Source organism: Paralichthys olivaceus, chromosome 8 (assembly GCF_024713975.1).
Source record: "Paralichthys olivaceus isolate ysfri-2021 chromosome 8, ASM2471397v2, whole genome shotgun sequence".
In the NCBI taxonomy this organism is placed as follows: Eukaryota; Metazoa; Chordata; class Actinopteri; order Pleuronectiformes; family Paralichthyidae; genus Paralichthys; species Paralichthys olivaceus.
The window spans coordinates 24010308-24027616 of NC_091100.1; the positions used below are offsets into that span (position 1 = coordinate 24010308).

The window sequence follows — 17309 nt, forward strand, 5'->3', positions numbered from 1 at the left end:
TACACTGAAATCTGTGACACTAACATCTCTGAGTCTGAATTACTCTATAAATATGATTCTATACAATATTATGCGTATCATGTAAGCTGTATCTCACAGAGCTTTTGAAACATGATCAGTTCACTGCATTGTTTTAGCACCGATGCAGCATTATACAGGTTACAGCCATTTAAACTGGATCATCATGTAATAACTTCATCTGTTAACCTGCAATTATCATTATTACTATTGATTATTATTATTACTATTGATTATTACTATTACTATTCATTATTATTGGTTATTATTATTAGTTATTATTATTAGTTGTCATATTATTATAAGCAGAAGTAGTATTAATAATGTTATTGTTGGTATTATTATTATCCACACTACATGACCGTGTTTATTCCAGATTCAGATTTTTGCTTGAAGTGCGGGAAACCCCGTAGTTCTGTCGGCGGCCTGCTGGAGGCGCTGTTGCCTGTGCGGCGCAGCACGGACGCCATCTTGAGGAGACCCCGACCAGCGGCGCTGCTTAGTGACTGACAACAATCTGAGGCGCATCATGACGGGATTACTGGCTCCCAGCGAAGCGGCCTCGCGGCAGTAGTGTGCGTCGGAGGGAGAGGAGCTGGAGGACGACGGTTCACCTCTTCCCCCTGTTCACTGCGTGTTTCCCCCGTTTCCAGAGAGAGGCTGCTGGAGCCTGATGGCCGGCTAGCTGCTCCCTGGACTCCACCGCGGCCTGCTCGGGAGGAGGAAGGGTGGTGACGGCGCAAAATGCTCTACCGCTGACTCCCCGGCAAGACACTCATCCAGCGCCGAGACTCGCCGCGAGTCGGACGACGAGCACGATGCACTTATAGATTTTTAAACGCTCTTAACTCTCCGATTTTTTTTGTTGTGGTTTGTCTGTCGAGGAGGCTCCGAACGACAGCGAGCGCCGCCCTGCGTACCCCGAGTCCCCCCAGCCCCGAGACATGTCATCCAACTGCACCAGCGCAGCGCCTGTCAGCGCCAGCAAAACCAAGACGAAAAAGAAGCATTTTATAGGACAGAAAGTCAAACTTTTCCGTGCGAGCGAGCCCATTCTCAGCGTTTTAATGTGGGGGGTCAACCACACGGTAAGTACTCCCTCAATGTCTCGCTGTAGCGGGCGGGCGGTTTGTTTATGCTGCTGTTTTGATTTAGCTAGCCTGCTAGCTCGTTAGCCGGCTGACCTCATCTGTCAAGCCAGCTCCGATGCTTCCAGTCGCCATGTAATGTGTCTAATTCCCATCGCAGCGAAGCGCTTGCTCACATCGTCTGAAGGCTGACTCAGTGCTGAACCAGCAGCCTCCACTCGGCTGACAGTTGACCGCTGTCGCCGCTGCGAGCTAGCCGCGGTCGGCTCGTGTTGAAACGTGCGCTTTTTGCAGGGATTTAAAGTGCATGTGTTCCACTCTCTGCAGCTTTGGCAACGACTGCCCGAAAATCCAAGCTGTGCATGTTCGCGGGCAGCTTGTGCAGTTTCGCCCGATGCTGCGCGACGACACTCTGCAATCATAAATCATGGATGGTGGTGGAAAGTGTTTGGAGCCAAGTCGTGAGCTGCTGTAGTTCGTGCAGGCGTGGGGTGGGGTGGGGTGGGGGGGGGGGGGTGTGACAGGCAGCCGTAGCAGCAGGTCACACTCAGTTGCAGCTCCGCAGACAGCACCCGTACTGTTGTTCTAATGAACCAGCTCCTGTGCACCGTGCATGTAAACCCATTGCTGCGGCTTCATCCATCGCACAATTTCCATATAAATAGAGCCGGAAAATATATCACATTCACTTTTGGCTCAGGCTGCCAATTGCTATGAAAAGCACAGTGATGGGAAGACGCGACACCTATAGATGGATGGAGTGGTTTTGCCTTATATTCAAAACACCCTCCTGCTGTTGTATCATACACACACACACACTGGCACAGTTTGGTGGATGAGTGGCTGTGACACACAACTACATTCAGTGTGGAAGCTTTTTGCACTTGCTCTAAGTAGTAGAGCATCTGGTATCTGCGTTGTTGTTGACTTGATAGAGCAAGGTGTCATTTGTACCCACACCCCTTTGTGGTTCCTCCAGGTTGCACATACATGGCTGTACGATCAGAGACCGATGCTGTGGTGATCAAACCAAAATATGGGTGGTAAACTGACATGTTTTTGTCTTGTTTTTGGTCAGTCACACACAGGTTTGCAAAGCTATCCTTTGTAGGACTTTGTATTGACTTCCACTAGTGAGCAGCCTAGCCTAAATCCTTAAATCTAACTGAAACCTTGACCTTAACCTAACCACGGTTCACATCTTACCCCTAACCATAACCAGGACTTCATACATTACTTTAGGGAAATACGTTTTGTCTCGTTTGGCCTGGGTCCCCAATGACGCAAACTGGAAGGATGACGAACTGCTTTCAGACTTGCACTGCATTCCTCAGATTCCCTGGATTTTGTCCGGAGGAGGTGCATGTATGAACACAAACGTCTGAGTGACAGGCTCCAGATTATCTGCGGACTCTCTCCGCCTGCCTCCTGCTATAAAGTCTGTAGAAATTCAGGAGGATTTGACGTGAGAACAGGGCAGGGGGCGGACGTTAGTTTAGGAATCATTTTTGCCTCATTAGAGCTGGGCTTTGGTCCCCAATGAGGCTTACTGGACCTAACATGGTCATTGTTTATGCTGGAAAAATCCTAAAGAGATAACATAAAGAGTACACACACACTGCTACTGATCAAACATTAACTTTAACTAGTAGCAGCTAGATGGTTAAAATCCAAAGCTGCTGACAGCAGACTGGACCCTGTGTGTGTGTTTGTGTCTATATCTGTACTTACCACAAACCCTTGTTCGTAGCCTATTGAATGAAAAGGTGTGGTGGATAAAATGCATTCGACGACAGAACTAATGAAGCAGCTAATGGTATGGTTATCACTGCAGCATCTCCAGTATTCAGTGGGTGAACTTTGGCAGTGCTTGTGTGGGTGCAGCACACAGGCCTGGTGATTTGAGGTGTGGGTGGAAGCTGATTTAAGACATCAAACAGACTTCTCATCAAAGCAGCGTTCCTCCAGTCAGAAAATGTATACATTTTTAATCATGCCGTTGCTGTGATGCTGGGGGACTTCATTTCCGCACAGTGTCACTTGGTGTTTAGGTGATGTACTGTACACCACCTGTTTGATGCTGTTACTCCTTCAGAAACTAGTCTGAAACTATATATAATTAGCTGCACGGATTCATCAGTGTTTGTTTTTTACTGTACTGTCACTGCTCTTTCAGTGAGACTAGGGTCGTATGATTAAAATTGGCAACAAACAACAACTGTGTGGAATTAGATATCTTTTAACTGACTGATATAAATCTAGGAGTTAAAGCAACATGTAATATTGTCCATGCAGCTATTGCAGTGGTAGAATATTTCAGTGTCACTAAAACATTATCTGTGTTATTAATCATTTCCTTAAGGTCTGTGTGGCTGTGTTCATGATAATCTACTCAGATGTTTCTGAAGTGCTTGTGCCTTGGATGTGTTTCAGCAGATACGATCAGTGTCCAGGGGTTTAGCAGCAGCAGCAACACGAACTGTCAGTTTGTTTTGTGGCCCCAAAAGTTAATGATTGCTGCTGGTAAACACTTGCAGAGATTTGGCAGGATGTGTATGGGTCACATGAAACTGACAATACATATTTCTTTTGCAAACTGCGTTACAGGTAGACAGGGCTCTGTTCTGCACATTCCTCAGTTTGGTGTTTCAAGCATCTTGTGTTTGACTGTAACTGCAATGGACTGCATTTTCCCCTAGTATATTTTCAAACTGTGGCAATATTGCTGCTTTCATTTCTTATATATCTAATCCTACTTCCTAGTCTGTGTGTATGTATCATCTGTTTCTTCTCTCCTTCAGGCTCTTGTCTGATTGCTCTCTCTCTTTCTCACTTCTCTCTTTCAGATTAACGAGTTAAGTAATGTGCCTGTACCAGTTATGCTGATGCCAGATGACTTTAAAGCCTACAGTAAGATCAAAGTGGACAACCACCTATTTAACAAGTAGGTACATCACAGCTTATGCACTGTCAGCACAATCTGTTAAATCTGTAATCCAAGTGTTAACAAAAAGGTCACCCTGCCACTAGAGTTCAAAACACCTGCTGTCATTCCCAACATGATCGATAGCTTTGTTTTGTGCAATGATGATGCTCCTGTTATAAATGTGGTAACACGCCTGCTGAGCAATTAAAAAAGAACACCTCTACACCAGCTCATTCATCCATCCAGCCAATCATTTGCTGCAGCAGTGCGTTGCGTAAAATCCTGCAGATACGGGTTAGGGGCTGTCAGCTCATCCGGCTGGATTTATGTTCACATCAAACTCCAGAGTGATGAGAAACTGATCTCTGTGACTGTGACATGATTGTTGGTGTCAGACAGACTGGTTTGAGTTTAAACTGCAGATCTCTAGAGATTTGAACTGACAAATGTCTTGTTGTTGGAACTCAGACTAAACAGTATGTCTAAAATTGCAGTGGGTGGTCTACACCACTCATAGCCAGAATCTGAGCTTGTGCTTAGCCATGCTGATGGGATCAATAGTGGGACTCTGGATGTGGTCTGGTTTTATATATGTTTATATAGCAGTTTTCTGGTCTTATCAACCACTCAAGGTGCTTTACATTTCTGGTCCCATTCACCCTTATTCATATATATATACCATATACAGGCTGGGGTTCAGTATCTTGCCCAGGTCACTGTTTACTATCCTCTAATGGCGGCTCGCAACAGAATAATGTGTCACTACATGTCACAAAGCAGAAGTTGAAACTGCTTCTTGAACATGGCAGTGAGTCCAGTGAACTATTTACAGCATGAAAGAACAGCTGACAAATCAGCAGAAACTATGTGATGCTACAATGGCGATATTACTGGGGGGGGTCATGTTGCAGTGACAAAGATTGTTGTCAAAGCTCCAGTGAACATTTAACTGAGCAGCTTTGCAATTCAAATCATCCTCATGGAAAAGTAGCAGTGCAGAACTGAAGCCGGGGTGTGGTGTTTTCTTTGAACCGATAACGTAGAGAATAGAAGAGAGATATCTCCATCATTTGTCATTCACATTCCTTTCAGCTTATAGTGGTTAGTCCTTCAGCTTTTTGTCTGTGATTAATTTCAGGATTTTGAAGGTATTTATCATGATACATCTAATGATGTTGGAGTTAGGTTTGGTGTCTTTGGCCCCATTCAACCCTAGTTTTACAATGTGTCCCCACATTAGTCTCAAGTGACTACTTAATACACATAATCTCTGTTTTCACAGACCAAATGACCAAAAGAGAACAAGGGAGATGCAGCTGTGTACTTCCTGTGTCTAGTTTGCTGGAACAAGAATTACACCTCAATACAGATGGGTTGATTCATGTGTGACAGACAAAGCCAACTTGTGCATTTTAAGATCATAGGAGTATGATTTTTCAGTTGAGTAGGTGATCCTTCACTGCATGTTGGATGTGTTCACACATTTACTCAAAGCTGTCCACTTATCAATTTAAGTAAGATCTTTGGATACGATGCTTTTAGAAACGTGCATATCAAAGTGATAATTCCCACAACATTTTAACACCTGTTAATATGAAATACATTTTGTCCAAGTAAAGAGAAACCGTGTGATCACAAACCGTCATCGATTATTATCACCAAACACAAAGTTTACCAGTTACTAATAAACTCTACAACACAGTTTGCTGGTGTCCACAATAGAAAGTGTGTATTTAAGCATACACACTATGTTTTTCAATTTTGAGTGAGAATGTATTAGTTTCTTAGTTCATTTATAACATGTAACATTAAATTAATAAAACATGTAAATTAATTTAATCAGGTGAACAGGCAGCACCATAACTTATGACTGGTACAAATGAGCTGCATTTGGAAAATGTGCTGATATATAAATGTAGATGTCAACTCTGCATTTTATTGTTGTTTATGTACAATCCAAATAAAAGTAGAAATAATGTCAGCAATGACTCTCCTTCCTCAATTTCATGTTGTGCTCCAATTTTGTTCTTCCCTGTCAGAGAAAACCTGCCTAGTCGCTTTAAGTTCAAAGAGTACTGTCCCATGGTGTTCAGAAACCTGAGGGAGAGGTTCTGCATCGACGACCAGGACTATCAGGTGAGACACCGCTGGCTTACATGCAATAAAGTTTGATGAATGAAATCAAACAGAAATTCTTAATAGCTGTTGGGGATTTTGAAATTTTGATGACTTGTCTTTGTCAGAACTCCCTGACGAGAAGCGCCCCGCTTAACAGCGACTCCCAGGGTCGCTTTGGCAACCGCTTCCTTTCCAGCTATGACCACCGCTTTGTAATCAAAACCGTGTCCAGTGAAGACATCGCTGAGATGCACAACATCCTAAAGAAATATCACCAGGTAGGGATCCTCACAGCTGTGTTTTTACTTTGATTTCTTGAGCCGTTTTCAGACATGGACTCCGGATATTAGAAAACATGCATTCACAACAACACAAAGATCCCCAGAGTGTTCAGGTGAGGGTTTGCACAGCATGTAGGAGGCAGGACATAACATATTCTCATTCTGCTGCGGAGATCACATGTTTTTGTTTACAGCACATAAACACAGGCGTCGGCTCTTATCGTCAAAACCTCTAGAATCCTGTTGTCTCCCGAAGTTGACATCTTCGTCTGTGTCTTCCATGTGTATCGCACCTCTTTTTCATCTTGAGGTATTTGAACTCTTTGCTTTTTCTTTTCAGTTTTGCGCCCATTGTGTGTTATCAAATGTCATCAACACGCCCCCTCGCTTGCAGTGAATCCTCCAGATAATCCCCTGCTGCGTTCTGACATGGGCTCATACAGACATTACCCAGAGTTTTAACTGGGGGCTGGCAGGAGAAACTCTGCAGTTCGTCCAGAGCAACTGACTCAGACATTTGCTTTCTCACATACAGTCCATCCGGAGTTCACTGCATGTCTGAAAGCAGTTATGTTAAAAAAATAAGTACTGTTCCTTTCATTCAGTAATTAAACAAAAATTGTCAGTGAAAATAATATCTTTTTCTTTCATTTATATACATGTGAATGATGCTGCACTGCAGAAAGGATATGACTCTAAAAAGTGCTGTGTCCAGTTGAAATCAGTTTTGTATATTTGATTCCACGCTTACCGTAACACTCTGTGCTCTCTTGCCCTCACTCTTTCCAGTTTATAGTGGAGTGTCATGGCAACACGCTGCTCCCTCAGTTCCTGGGTATGTACAGGCTAACGGTGGACGGGGTGGAGACCTACATGGTGGTAACCCGGAATGTATTCAGCCATCGCCTCACTGTACACCGCAAATATGACCTGAAGGTATGTTACTGTATATTTGTGATATTGGATTATGAGATCAGGATGTGTCAAAGGGGCATGAGTCAGGAACTATTGAGTAAAATAAACTTATTGTGGCAAAATGATTAAAAATGCTAACATATATTAACTGAACAATGATCTTCAGTTTCAAACTATCACACAATCAAAAGTGAATCCCAGGCGAATCCCTCATTACACCTGTAACCACACACTGAATGAACCCTGTGTCAAAGTAATGACATACATACGTATGTCTTTCAAGCAATGTACGACCAGTAAATAACAACAATAGGAACTAGAATGTCGCTCAGAGCACGTACCTCCCCCAAGGCCCAGCAGTCTCCCTAAGAAACCACATTGAAATTCGCTAGATGTCGATTATTTGGATCTGCACCAAATTCCAAACAGTCATAAATATCAGTCCCCCAGCTTTTCCAACAGAATTAATTCAATATGTGACAGTAGCAGGGGAGCACACGCACAAAGGTCAATCTCACTAGCAACCGATTCCGAGTGACAGACTAAATAGTGAAAAATAAGTCCTCACATGAGAGAGACACTTACATTGCATACCACAAGTGAAGCTGAAACTGTCTGCGTGGAAATTAAAATGTTTCTGACCATAGTTGAGCGTGTTCGAGCATGCAGCTATAGCGGTGCAAACAGTGCTGCACACAGCAAGTTAAATATCTCTTATTATTTAATTCAATTTTATTTGTATAGCACCAAACCATAACATACATTATCTCAAGGCACTTTACATAGTAACATTTATAAGTGTAAAAAAATGTGGGTTCATTGTGCAACTGTGGCAGAACAAATCTGAATATGGTGGGCTAGCACATTTGAGATAATTAATGGGAAACACAGAGTCCCCTAAATATGCCAGAACGTTTTTTTCATCAAGCTCCATTAATTATTCTCTGAGAAGTTTATTTAATTTAATTTAAAGAGGGTGAAAAAAAAAGACTTGCTCCGTCCCCTAATCAGGATCCATACCAAAATTGAATGGGTTCCACCCTGACACATACAACATCCTTCCAGGAAGATTGAGAAGAGTATTTTTACCGAAGTTGTTTTTTAATTACAAGTTGAATTTAATTATTAATGAAATAATTTAATTCATAGCTTTTACTTGGATTCTTCAGTGGTTAAGGGTCATGGGCATCATGTTATAAATGCTGTTAAAGTATAACATGCAAGTTGTATTTTGTAATATATTTAAATGATAACCCCCCCCTCCTCATCTCTGCTTGAGGCTAGATTAGCTGCTGCTCACATAACATTCATAATTTCCTGGTAATATTACTGGACATTACAAATTCAGCTCATTAAAACAAATCTGGGTGAAAGCTGAATATGAAGATGCACAGTTTCCAGCAGCTGTGAAAGCAGCATTCAGACTGCATGCTTATTTACTCTCACTAGAAAAAATCCTTTAAAGCGTATGGCTGTCTTCCTGCCAAGTATTCTCTGGAGAAAACAACCTTGGCTTTCTAACACTGACAGTTTAAAAAGAAGCTGAAGATAAGAAGAGGAATGTGCTAACTCGCCCTCTGATGTGTCTGGAGCTGCTTTCACTTTTTAATTCTATTTTTATTCTCATTTCCCCTCGTTCGTAGGGTTCTACGGTCTCAAGGGAAGCCAGCGACAAGGAGAAGGTACGTTTTATTTCTGTGAGCTAACAACTGCTGACATGATGGAACAAAACCCCTGAGGCAAACTTGTCAAATGACGGCTAAATTAAGACATTATAAGTAAGCAGGTGTTTTTAGTTGTCATGCTGTCAGTGTGTAGAGCTCTGCTTTGAGACAGTTATTCACTCTCACCACGGCCACTGAGTCAGACCTTTGTCTTTATGTATTGGCTATAATATAACAGTTATGAACTGGTAGTTTTTTTTCTGTATCAATTAATCATTTCTCACATTATCAAGTAAAACTGCGATTCGGCTGTTGCTATATACAACCCACGACACTCCCTCTCTCTTCAGGCTAAAGAACTCCCCACTTTGAAAGACAACGACTTCCTGAATGAGGGCCAGAAGCTGCAGATAGGAGATGACAACAAGAAGTACTTTTTGGAGAAGCTAAAACGGGATGTAGAGGTAATAAATATAACCATGTCATATCATCTGATGTAGAACTGAGCTGCCTTACAGTATAGATATGACCCGCTGAATTAATTTGAAACTCCTTTAAGCACAGTTACAGGGCTCATCTGAGAATTTGTCAACCCTTCTCTGTATTTTCTTGTTATAGATGCCAGACCTCGTGTATCATAGGCCCTGTTAACACCTGACATTAAAATACATCCTGAGTGTGTCTCCTGTGATCAGATCTCACCTTCCCGCTCAATATGAAAATAATCACATACGTTATTTGTGTTGTGAAGACCAAATAATGTTGGCGGTGGTTGGACACAAACATATAGGCACTACAAATTATTTTGGTGCTGTGGTCCAGGATGCATTTCCTTTCATACAGCAAAAAGAATGAGGCCAAGTGCATCCCAGTCCATCTCTGAATGTGGTTTGAGTGATCTGATCTCAGGGCACATTGAGGACGCATTGAGTTCACACCTGAATTTAGCTCTGACCTCTTATGATCCAATCAATCAGCGTGGATGTTTATACCAGGTCTGGATGGGGTTGTTTACACACTGGCACAGGGAAAATTAGTACAGTATCCACCCCCTGGGTTGGGCAATAACAATGTGGTTCTTTGTTATGTTCATTGCTAGTGCAGTATTTGAGCCCAGTGGTTCACACGCAATTAATTAAAACCCCTTTAAAGGCTTTAATCTGGATTTTTGATTTGTGTGATTTCAACCATTAGGGCAGTTTTAAGGAGTTTTAAGCGATCATGTCATTATATAAAATATGAATTTGAATACATATTTCATATGGTTTGCTGTACCGACCGTCTCTTATGTGTCACAGTAAAAAACACAAAGGAGCAGATTTGCTCATAAAACACTGGACTGAGTGTTTTCTGTGCGTGTCCCATGTGTTTATCAGTTCCTGGCCACCCTGAAGATCATGGACTACAGTCTCCTGGTGGGCATCCATGATGTGGAGCGGGCGGAGCAGGAGGAGATGGACGTGGAGGCTGCCGGAGAAGAGGACGAGTACGAGAACGATGGCATGGGCGGAGGCGTTCTTACCGGCTCCTTCGGCACGCCTCCCGACAGCCCCGGAAACCCTCTCAACTGTGGAGGATTCTTTGGCCCTGGGGAGTTTGACCCCTCTGTGGACGTTTACGCAATCAAGAGCCACGACAGTGAGCGTTGTCTTTGACATCCATGTGACGTAGTGAACATGGCGGTAGATTTATATTACGACACAAACGGATGATGAGATGACGTTTATATTGTTTATTTTATTCAAGTGTGTTTATGGCAGCATTTCCCTTGAACTGCAGGTATTTTGGCAGTTTTAACAATCTGAGCTTACTTACAATAAAACTTAAAATTAAAGAACGCTCAACTAGAGTGAAATTGTCAAAGTAGTAGTAGTAGAATAGTAGTAGATGTGTCAAACAAAGCAAAGAAGCGATAGCAGTGCACCGTTGATCCCTGTGTTTTTCAGGTGAGAGTAAAGTATGTGTTGTTTTTTGAATAGGTGCTGTGAGGAAGGAGGTATACTTCATGGCGATCATCGACATCCTCACGCACTACGACGCTAAGAAAAAAGCTGCACATGCTGCCAAAACTGTGAAACATGGGGTGAGTGTAAACACGACTTAATGATTTTACACATTTAAAAAGGCGAAAGCGAATGGAGTCAGTATTGATTAAAGAAATTGTGTAGTAATAGAAAAATACATAAACTATTTTAAGGAAAATTTGGAAATATAAACACATTAATACTTATAGGAAATGTATAATCATAAATTAAGTTTTATTGTTAATTTAAAAACTCATTATCATCTTATACTTTATGGCCACAAAGAATAAATCAAATAGATTGTATCAAGTGTCACCAGATGAATCATTAATGAAAACAATAGTTACCTGTTGGCCTTAATGTTACCTAGTAAATTGGTTTTTCAAACTAATCGTCAGGTCTCTGGGTTCCTTAAAGTGCATTTAAGCTGATATAACACAATACTGCTTTTTAAATCACAAGTATTTTTTGGTGCATTGCATGTGTTGCTTCCTTTAACTCGTATTTCCTTTTTTGTTGTTTGTTTTTCAGGCGGGGGCCGAGATCTCGACAGTGAACCCGGAGCAGTACTCCAAACGATTCTACGAGTTCATGTCCAACATCTTATCATAGACTCATCTCTCATGTCCCAGTCCAGCCGGTCACTTCCTGTCATAGATCTGTCAGAAGCCACGCACTTATTTCTCCTCTCTCACCTCGGTGTTGGTCCATCTTCCCCCTGCTTCTCAGCCCCTTTTAAAAAGAACCCTCCAGGTCCCTCAGTCCGGACCAGTTTGGCAGGATGGATGTACCAAGCCTGTTACTGTCCCACAGAAACACACCACCACCTGGTTCCTCATCCACAGCAAAGAAAACTCATGAGATCCCTCCCTGAATTTGGAATGACCTCCCGATAATCTCCCTCTCCTTTTTTTAAAAATGTATCTGCTCCACAGCCACCTTGTTGCCCCTCACGCCAGCACGGAAACTGTCTCACTAATGCCTTGAATGAGTGTGTCAGCTTCAGCAGTTATCAATCTCTTAGTACAGTCTCTTCGGTTCCTGTTCATGTTGTTGTTGTTCTTTTGTTTTCTATTACACACACAGATGTAAAGGACTCACAGATGCAGAATGGTCAGATTGCATGACAAACCCTTCGACAGTCGCCATCAGGCTTTTCTCTCAGTAACAAAAAAAAAAAGGACAGCTGATAAATTGGAACGACGGTGGATCAACATTAATATATAATGGTGTATTAAGTAAATTAATGCAATATCAAAAATGCATGGCTGATGTGTACATGAGACTCCACCAGTAAGTTGAAACATCAAACCACTGAAACTTAGCATCTGAGTGTGATGACTAAAATAAGAAAAAAAAAGAGAAAAAAAATTGCTGTTTGAATGTTACGTTGCCATATTGTTTTTGAATATTTCTTGAAATTTTAACCGTGAGCTTGGTGGAGGTCGGTCTAAGAAAAAAAAATCACATTAAAAGGGGAATTCTGCAGCAAATACTTGTTTTATTACCATAAGGATCATTTTTATATCTTGTTTACATTAATGTAGCAATTTTGTGTTTGTATACAGTATTGTTTTGTTACCAACAGACATTAGAAAAAAAGGTTACTTGAAAATGATTCATTGCATATTAAAGGGAGTTTTATCTTGTTTTTGTTGTTTGGCTTTCCTCATTCAGTGGCTGTTCACCTGTTTTCAGTTTGTGCCATCTTTACCTCTGACAAGGATGTTCTGTTAGTTTGATCACTAAAAGCTGCTTAAGTGATTTCAGTGAAATTTTATGGAGGGCTGGGAAATGACTCGGGAAGACCTCATTACATTTTGGAGCAGATCCAGGGTTTTGTTTACTTTCTAACACGTGGTGAGATGGAGCATTACTCTTGGAGGTATCTACCCTGAGCTCCTCTATCTAAGTTTAATATAACTGTCATCCCACCTCACTTGTACATTTTGGGAATATCTTTTTTGTTTTTTAAGGATCCTGGGTCTTAGCTCGGTGGAATGTTTGGATGCTGCAGGAACGCCCCCAGAATATGTTGACAGGTGTCCAATGAAAATGAAACAGGTTGACAAAACCCCCATTCATAGGGAATATGTATGAAAATCATGTGAATCATATACAGTTGCCTTGGCAGACACCAGAACTAATAGATTCTTAACAGCACTACGTGTTATCATCTAAATAAGACCTGAGCGAGTATCTTTCGGAAGGATGTGTGTTCATCTCTCCAGGGAGTTTCAGAGACTTGTGGTGGGCCAGCACTTCATCTAGGCCAGGCTGATGAAATCAATAGAAACTATAGAGCGTCTTACTCTGATATTTGCATTAACACATGCACAGATACACGCTCCGGAGAAAATTCAGAGGAACCGCAGTCCATTGCATGTCTGAAAGCAGCTTATGTTCTTTTTTCTCTTTACTTCAGAGAATTGCCACATTATTAAGGGCAGGTTACATTAAAGGGCACTCAAGTCATTTTGCATTTGCCACTTCCTTTTCTGAGATTTTAAAACTGAAGAGCCCAAAGTATCCTGAATTGGCTCAAACTCAAAACAATGCTAGATCCTACACTTCCCACAATGCTTCTCAGTAGTCTACTTTTGTTAGATCCTCCCTTCCACATATACATACACCAGTGTTGGAGGATGCTTCTGCAGTGAGTTATTAGTCTGGAGCTGCCTTAGGTGTGAAAACAATACAAGAAAACTGAGTTCTCTAGCTAATCCTTATGTCTGTGATCACAAAACTGATGAACAGCAAGAAATACTCCACTCAGCTAACATCACTACTGTCTCCTGTGTTTAATGTATGAATTCAGTTATCATAGATGACACTTTGGTTGGATGAAGAAAAAAAAAAAGACCTGCCTGATAAGTAGGGACGAAGACGTCTGAGTTCTGAACAGGGCATGAATCGAGTGCATTGTTTAAACCTAATTTGATTTATTGAACAATATCAATAGGAAAAAAAGAAGAAGAGTACAGGCATTGTTTATTACTTTTATACAAAATATGTGTGGTGACGTGGGGGGAGAAACAGAAGCTCTAGTCCATCCTGGCCTTCAGGGTTCGTGTGGTGAGCTTGTCTTTCTCACTGTCAGACAAAAGAAAAGACTGTCAATCACAGCAAACATGTAACTCCACCCATCCTGAACCTGTATGTACTGTCTACTTGTTATTAGGGCCGCCAATCTTCCTCTATAGTCCCATTCCTATTTTAGTTATTTGTAATATTTCAATATATTAGAATTCTTAATGAGATTTCTACAAAAAATTAGCCTATTATTCTAATGTACCATGTACAAAGCAGACAGCCCGAAATTCATTCCAACATCCATACTTGTTATCACTGTACTTACATGACATTAACAACAACTCCCATGCCAGACACTGCATCCCTGTCAACTGCGTTCAGCATCGCCTGGGAGATGGTCTCAAACAGGTCCTCTGGTTCCTGCAGGATCAAACAGATCTCTCAATTAAAGTCAAGAATTTAACCAATCCACAACTAAAGAACCTCTGTAACCAGAATGTGGAAAACCTAGTTAAACCTAACAAATGACCAGTACCAGAAAGGAGAGTGTCTCTACCACTAGCCCCTTTGGTTCAAATGGAAAAAGCTGACACTAGATGAATCTGCCATTGGCTGTGGAAAACAAACCTGTGTAGTTTTCTCCCATAGACATTAATATGTCATATACATCATTTAAATGTAGAGAAATGTACCCACGGTTCCCCATTACAATGAAGGACACTGCAAACATGATACGTGCACAGTACTTGTTGACACACAAATAAACTGGCATTAATTGTTGTTTATCATCCTACAGACTTAACACACTACTTACCATGTCTGGCTCCCACAAAGACTCACACATGCCGTACATCTGCTCCGAACAGGTGCCACTCACAACAAAGTCCTCGGTCACCATGGGGCAACCGATCAAATCCAAGGAGCAGATGAACGGCTCAAAGGTTTTGGGATCTAGTCCAGCGATCACAGGCTCGATGTAGTACGGCCCAAACCTAACAAGAGCACCACACGTTAACCACACCGCCTTGTACTTTCCATCTGAACACAAGTGGACAGAATGAAACTGGAATCAGCTCGCTCACCTCTTCTCGTACAGTAGGTTGGAGACCATGCTCATGAAGGTCTTGGGCTTGATCTGGCGACCCTCCTTCAGTTCATACAGGTTCAGTCTGAATTTTAGCCTCTGGGATCTGAACACAAGGCAACAATGTGCAGTTACAATTAGTGTTATCGCAGAGAAGCTCCCCATTTATCAGCCCTGACAGATTACTATTACCATCATATTGCCACTGCACTACTTGTCTGCCTATTCATCTTGTGTTTCTGTTTTTGTTCTTTCTACCTCAATGTTTTGTTTTGTTCTATTGTATTGTGTTTTGTTGTGTTCTGATACACGAGCTGCTATGACAACTTAATTTCCCTCCGGGGATGTATAAAGTAATCTATCTATCTATCTATCTATTAAACACTGTACATTACTGCAATTATCTATAGTCTACAACCACATGTGTCTTGCTTTTTGATACAAGCACTGTCCATGTGTAAGTAAACTTGAGACTCTAGGTTTTTACTGGAACCAGTGTATACCATCATTTCACACTCACACTGTCTGAACATCAGTGGCCAGTCCAGCCAGCCCAATGTGCAGCCTATCTCCCATGGGAAAGATCTTCTGGAAATCTGTGGTGACCATCTGAGCCTGAATGCCAAATCTTCGGTCTGCTGCTATCGCCACGCAGTTCTTCCCCCGCATGGCCATGACAGCCCCTCCATTGTAGGACATAATAGACTGTATGGAGAGAACAAGAAGAGAGATATGTCCATCAGCCATGAGTCAGTCAATCAATCAAATGATTGGCAGTAAAAGTTCTGATCAAATCAAATGACAAAAGACAAACATCCTACCTGTGTCATTGTGAACACTAATGTTTCATTAGCTACAGTTGATTAATTAATTCATTTAATTAAAGCTTTATAAAGCAATGAGTGTAAATCGAGGACCTACAGTGATGAACACGAAAAATAATAATTATATCACACTTAAAAGCACAGATAGGTCCACTTCAGTATTTCTACCGTGCACATGAAAACATGCAGCTATTAGTTCTTTCAAAGAAGTCGACCTGACGCGAATGAAATACATGACAACTCAAATTGTGGCAACGTTAGCTCGTGTATGTCAAGCTAGCTAAGTACTCAGCTTTCTGACTGTCGTTGGCCTCGACTATTACACTTTATGGTTCTGTGTTGTTTACTGAAACGTTTCCTAAAATTGAGTTATCCAGGGAAATGGTTTTCAACTTAGCGTTAAACTCGCTGCTGGAAAATAACAGCTACCATTAAGTAGCATGCTAGAACTACCTCTGAGCTAACATTAGCTTAGCCAAGCTATTGTAGCTGTGAGCCTTAAATAACTGATCTGAAACCTGTCTACACAACCAGTTGTACTCAGATCACGTACTGTGTGGTGTTCTTACCATTGTGGAGGTGTTGTGGTGTTTTCCAAACGACTGGAACCTGGAAACTCTTCTCCTCAGCTATGAAGCAGCACTGTTAGCTGCAGCTTCCCACAGTGACTACACGATTTGGAAACACGGAAATCACACTAACCGTAAAATCCCTGCGTCATCGCGTACTCAAAGGTAATTGGCTGGATGAACGTCGCTCGGTGCGCAGCGCTACGCTCATTGGACCACACGGGGGCCGTAGAGCCGTGCGTGCATAGTTTGGTTGAGGCGTGTTCAAAATGAAATTGAAACAGGGCTAATCGTTGAAATGAATGGTTTGGCTTCAGTTCTCTGCTGATCCTCGGGTTAGCTATGCTAACAACACCTCATGATCGGTTCACGTCTCTGTTGGTTTTCTGCTAACCGAGTATTAATACATGACCACCTGGAAAAAGTACCTCAAAAGTAAAGTATCAGCATGTATGTAACAGGTGACATGAGCAAACATGTATTCATATTTCTACACCTGCAGCCATTAAAGTCAACATGAATTATCTCGATTCTGATCAAACGAACATGGTTTGTCTATCAACTATTTTCTACATGATTGTGCTCCACACGGCCTGATGAGGTTCTGAGTAAATAAATGATGTCTGGCACAAGCAACAACACACAAGTCATGTTATGAAACCTGGATGTGATCAATTAAAAATGTAGATGTTGATCTGATAATCACTCTTATTGTTTTCATTATAACAACTAGTCTGTCAGCGCTGACAGATGGCACACAACTGT

General features: G+C 41.7%; 2 protein-coding genes across 2 annotated transcripts; one reads left to right on the forward strand and one right to left on the reverse strand.

The window, feature by feature from the left end:
• The first annotated feature begins 455 nt into the window (after positions 1-455).
• On the forward strand, positions 456-12683 carry LOC109627573 (phosphatidylinositol 5-phosphate 4-kinase type-2 beta). Its single transcript, XM_020084172.2, has 10 exons — positions 456-1106; positions 3953-4050; positions 6072-6168; positions 6276-6428; positions 7221-7367; positions 8990-9028; positions 9361-9474; positions 10387-10648; positions 10990-11093; positions 11566-12683. The coding sequence occupies exons 1-10, from the start codon at positions 963-965 to the stop codon at positions 11644-11646; spliced, it is 1239 nt and encodes a 412-aa protein (XP_019939731.1). The 5' UTR covers positions 456-962; the 3' UTR covers positions 11647-12683.
• Positions 12684-13956: 1273 nt separating this feature from the next.
• Positions 13957-16687, reverse strand: psmb3 (proteasome 20S subunit beta 3). The gene is made up of 6 exons (XM_020084173.2): positions 16545-16687; positions 15672-15856; positions 15150-15257; positions 14882-15059; positions 14393-14487; positions 13957-14127 (listed from the first exon to the last, which is right to left on the reverse strand). The coding sequence occupies exons 1-6, from the start codon at positions 16545-16547 to the stop codon at positions 14079-14081; spliced, it is 618 nt and encodes a 205-aa protein (XP_019939732.1). The 5' UTR covers positions 16548-16687; the 3' UTR covers positions 13957-14078.
• Positions 16688-17309: the final 622 nt, after the last annotated feature.

Bases quoted from the DNA above. Each gene is read 5' to 3' on its own strand.
- LOC109627573 (XM_020084172.2), top strand. From the start codon at position 963: ATGTCATCCAACTGCACCAGCGCAGCGCCTGTCAGCGCCAGCAAAACC. The intron at 7,368-8,989 runs GTATGTTACTGT...CCTCGTTCGTAG, and splicing joins ACCGCAAATATGACCTGAAG to GGTTCTACGGTCTCAAGGGA. The intron at 11,094-11,565 runs GTGAGTGTAAAC...TTTGTTTTTCAG, and splicing joins CCAAAACTGTGAAACATGGG to GCGGGGGCCGAGATCTCGAC.
- psmb3 (XM_020084173.2), bottom strand. The intron at 14,488-14,881 runs GTAAGTAGTGTG...TTGATCCTGCAG, and splicing joins CTTTGTGGGAGCCAGACATG to GAACCAGAGGACCTGTTTGA. The intron at 14,128-14,392 runs GTAAGTACAGTG...TTTGTCTGACAG, and splicing joins GGAGTTGTTGTTAATGTCAT to TGAGAAAGACAAGCTCACCA.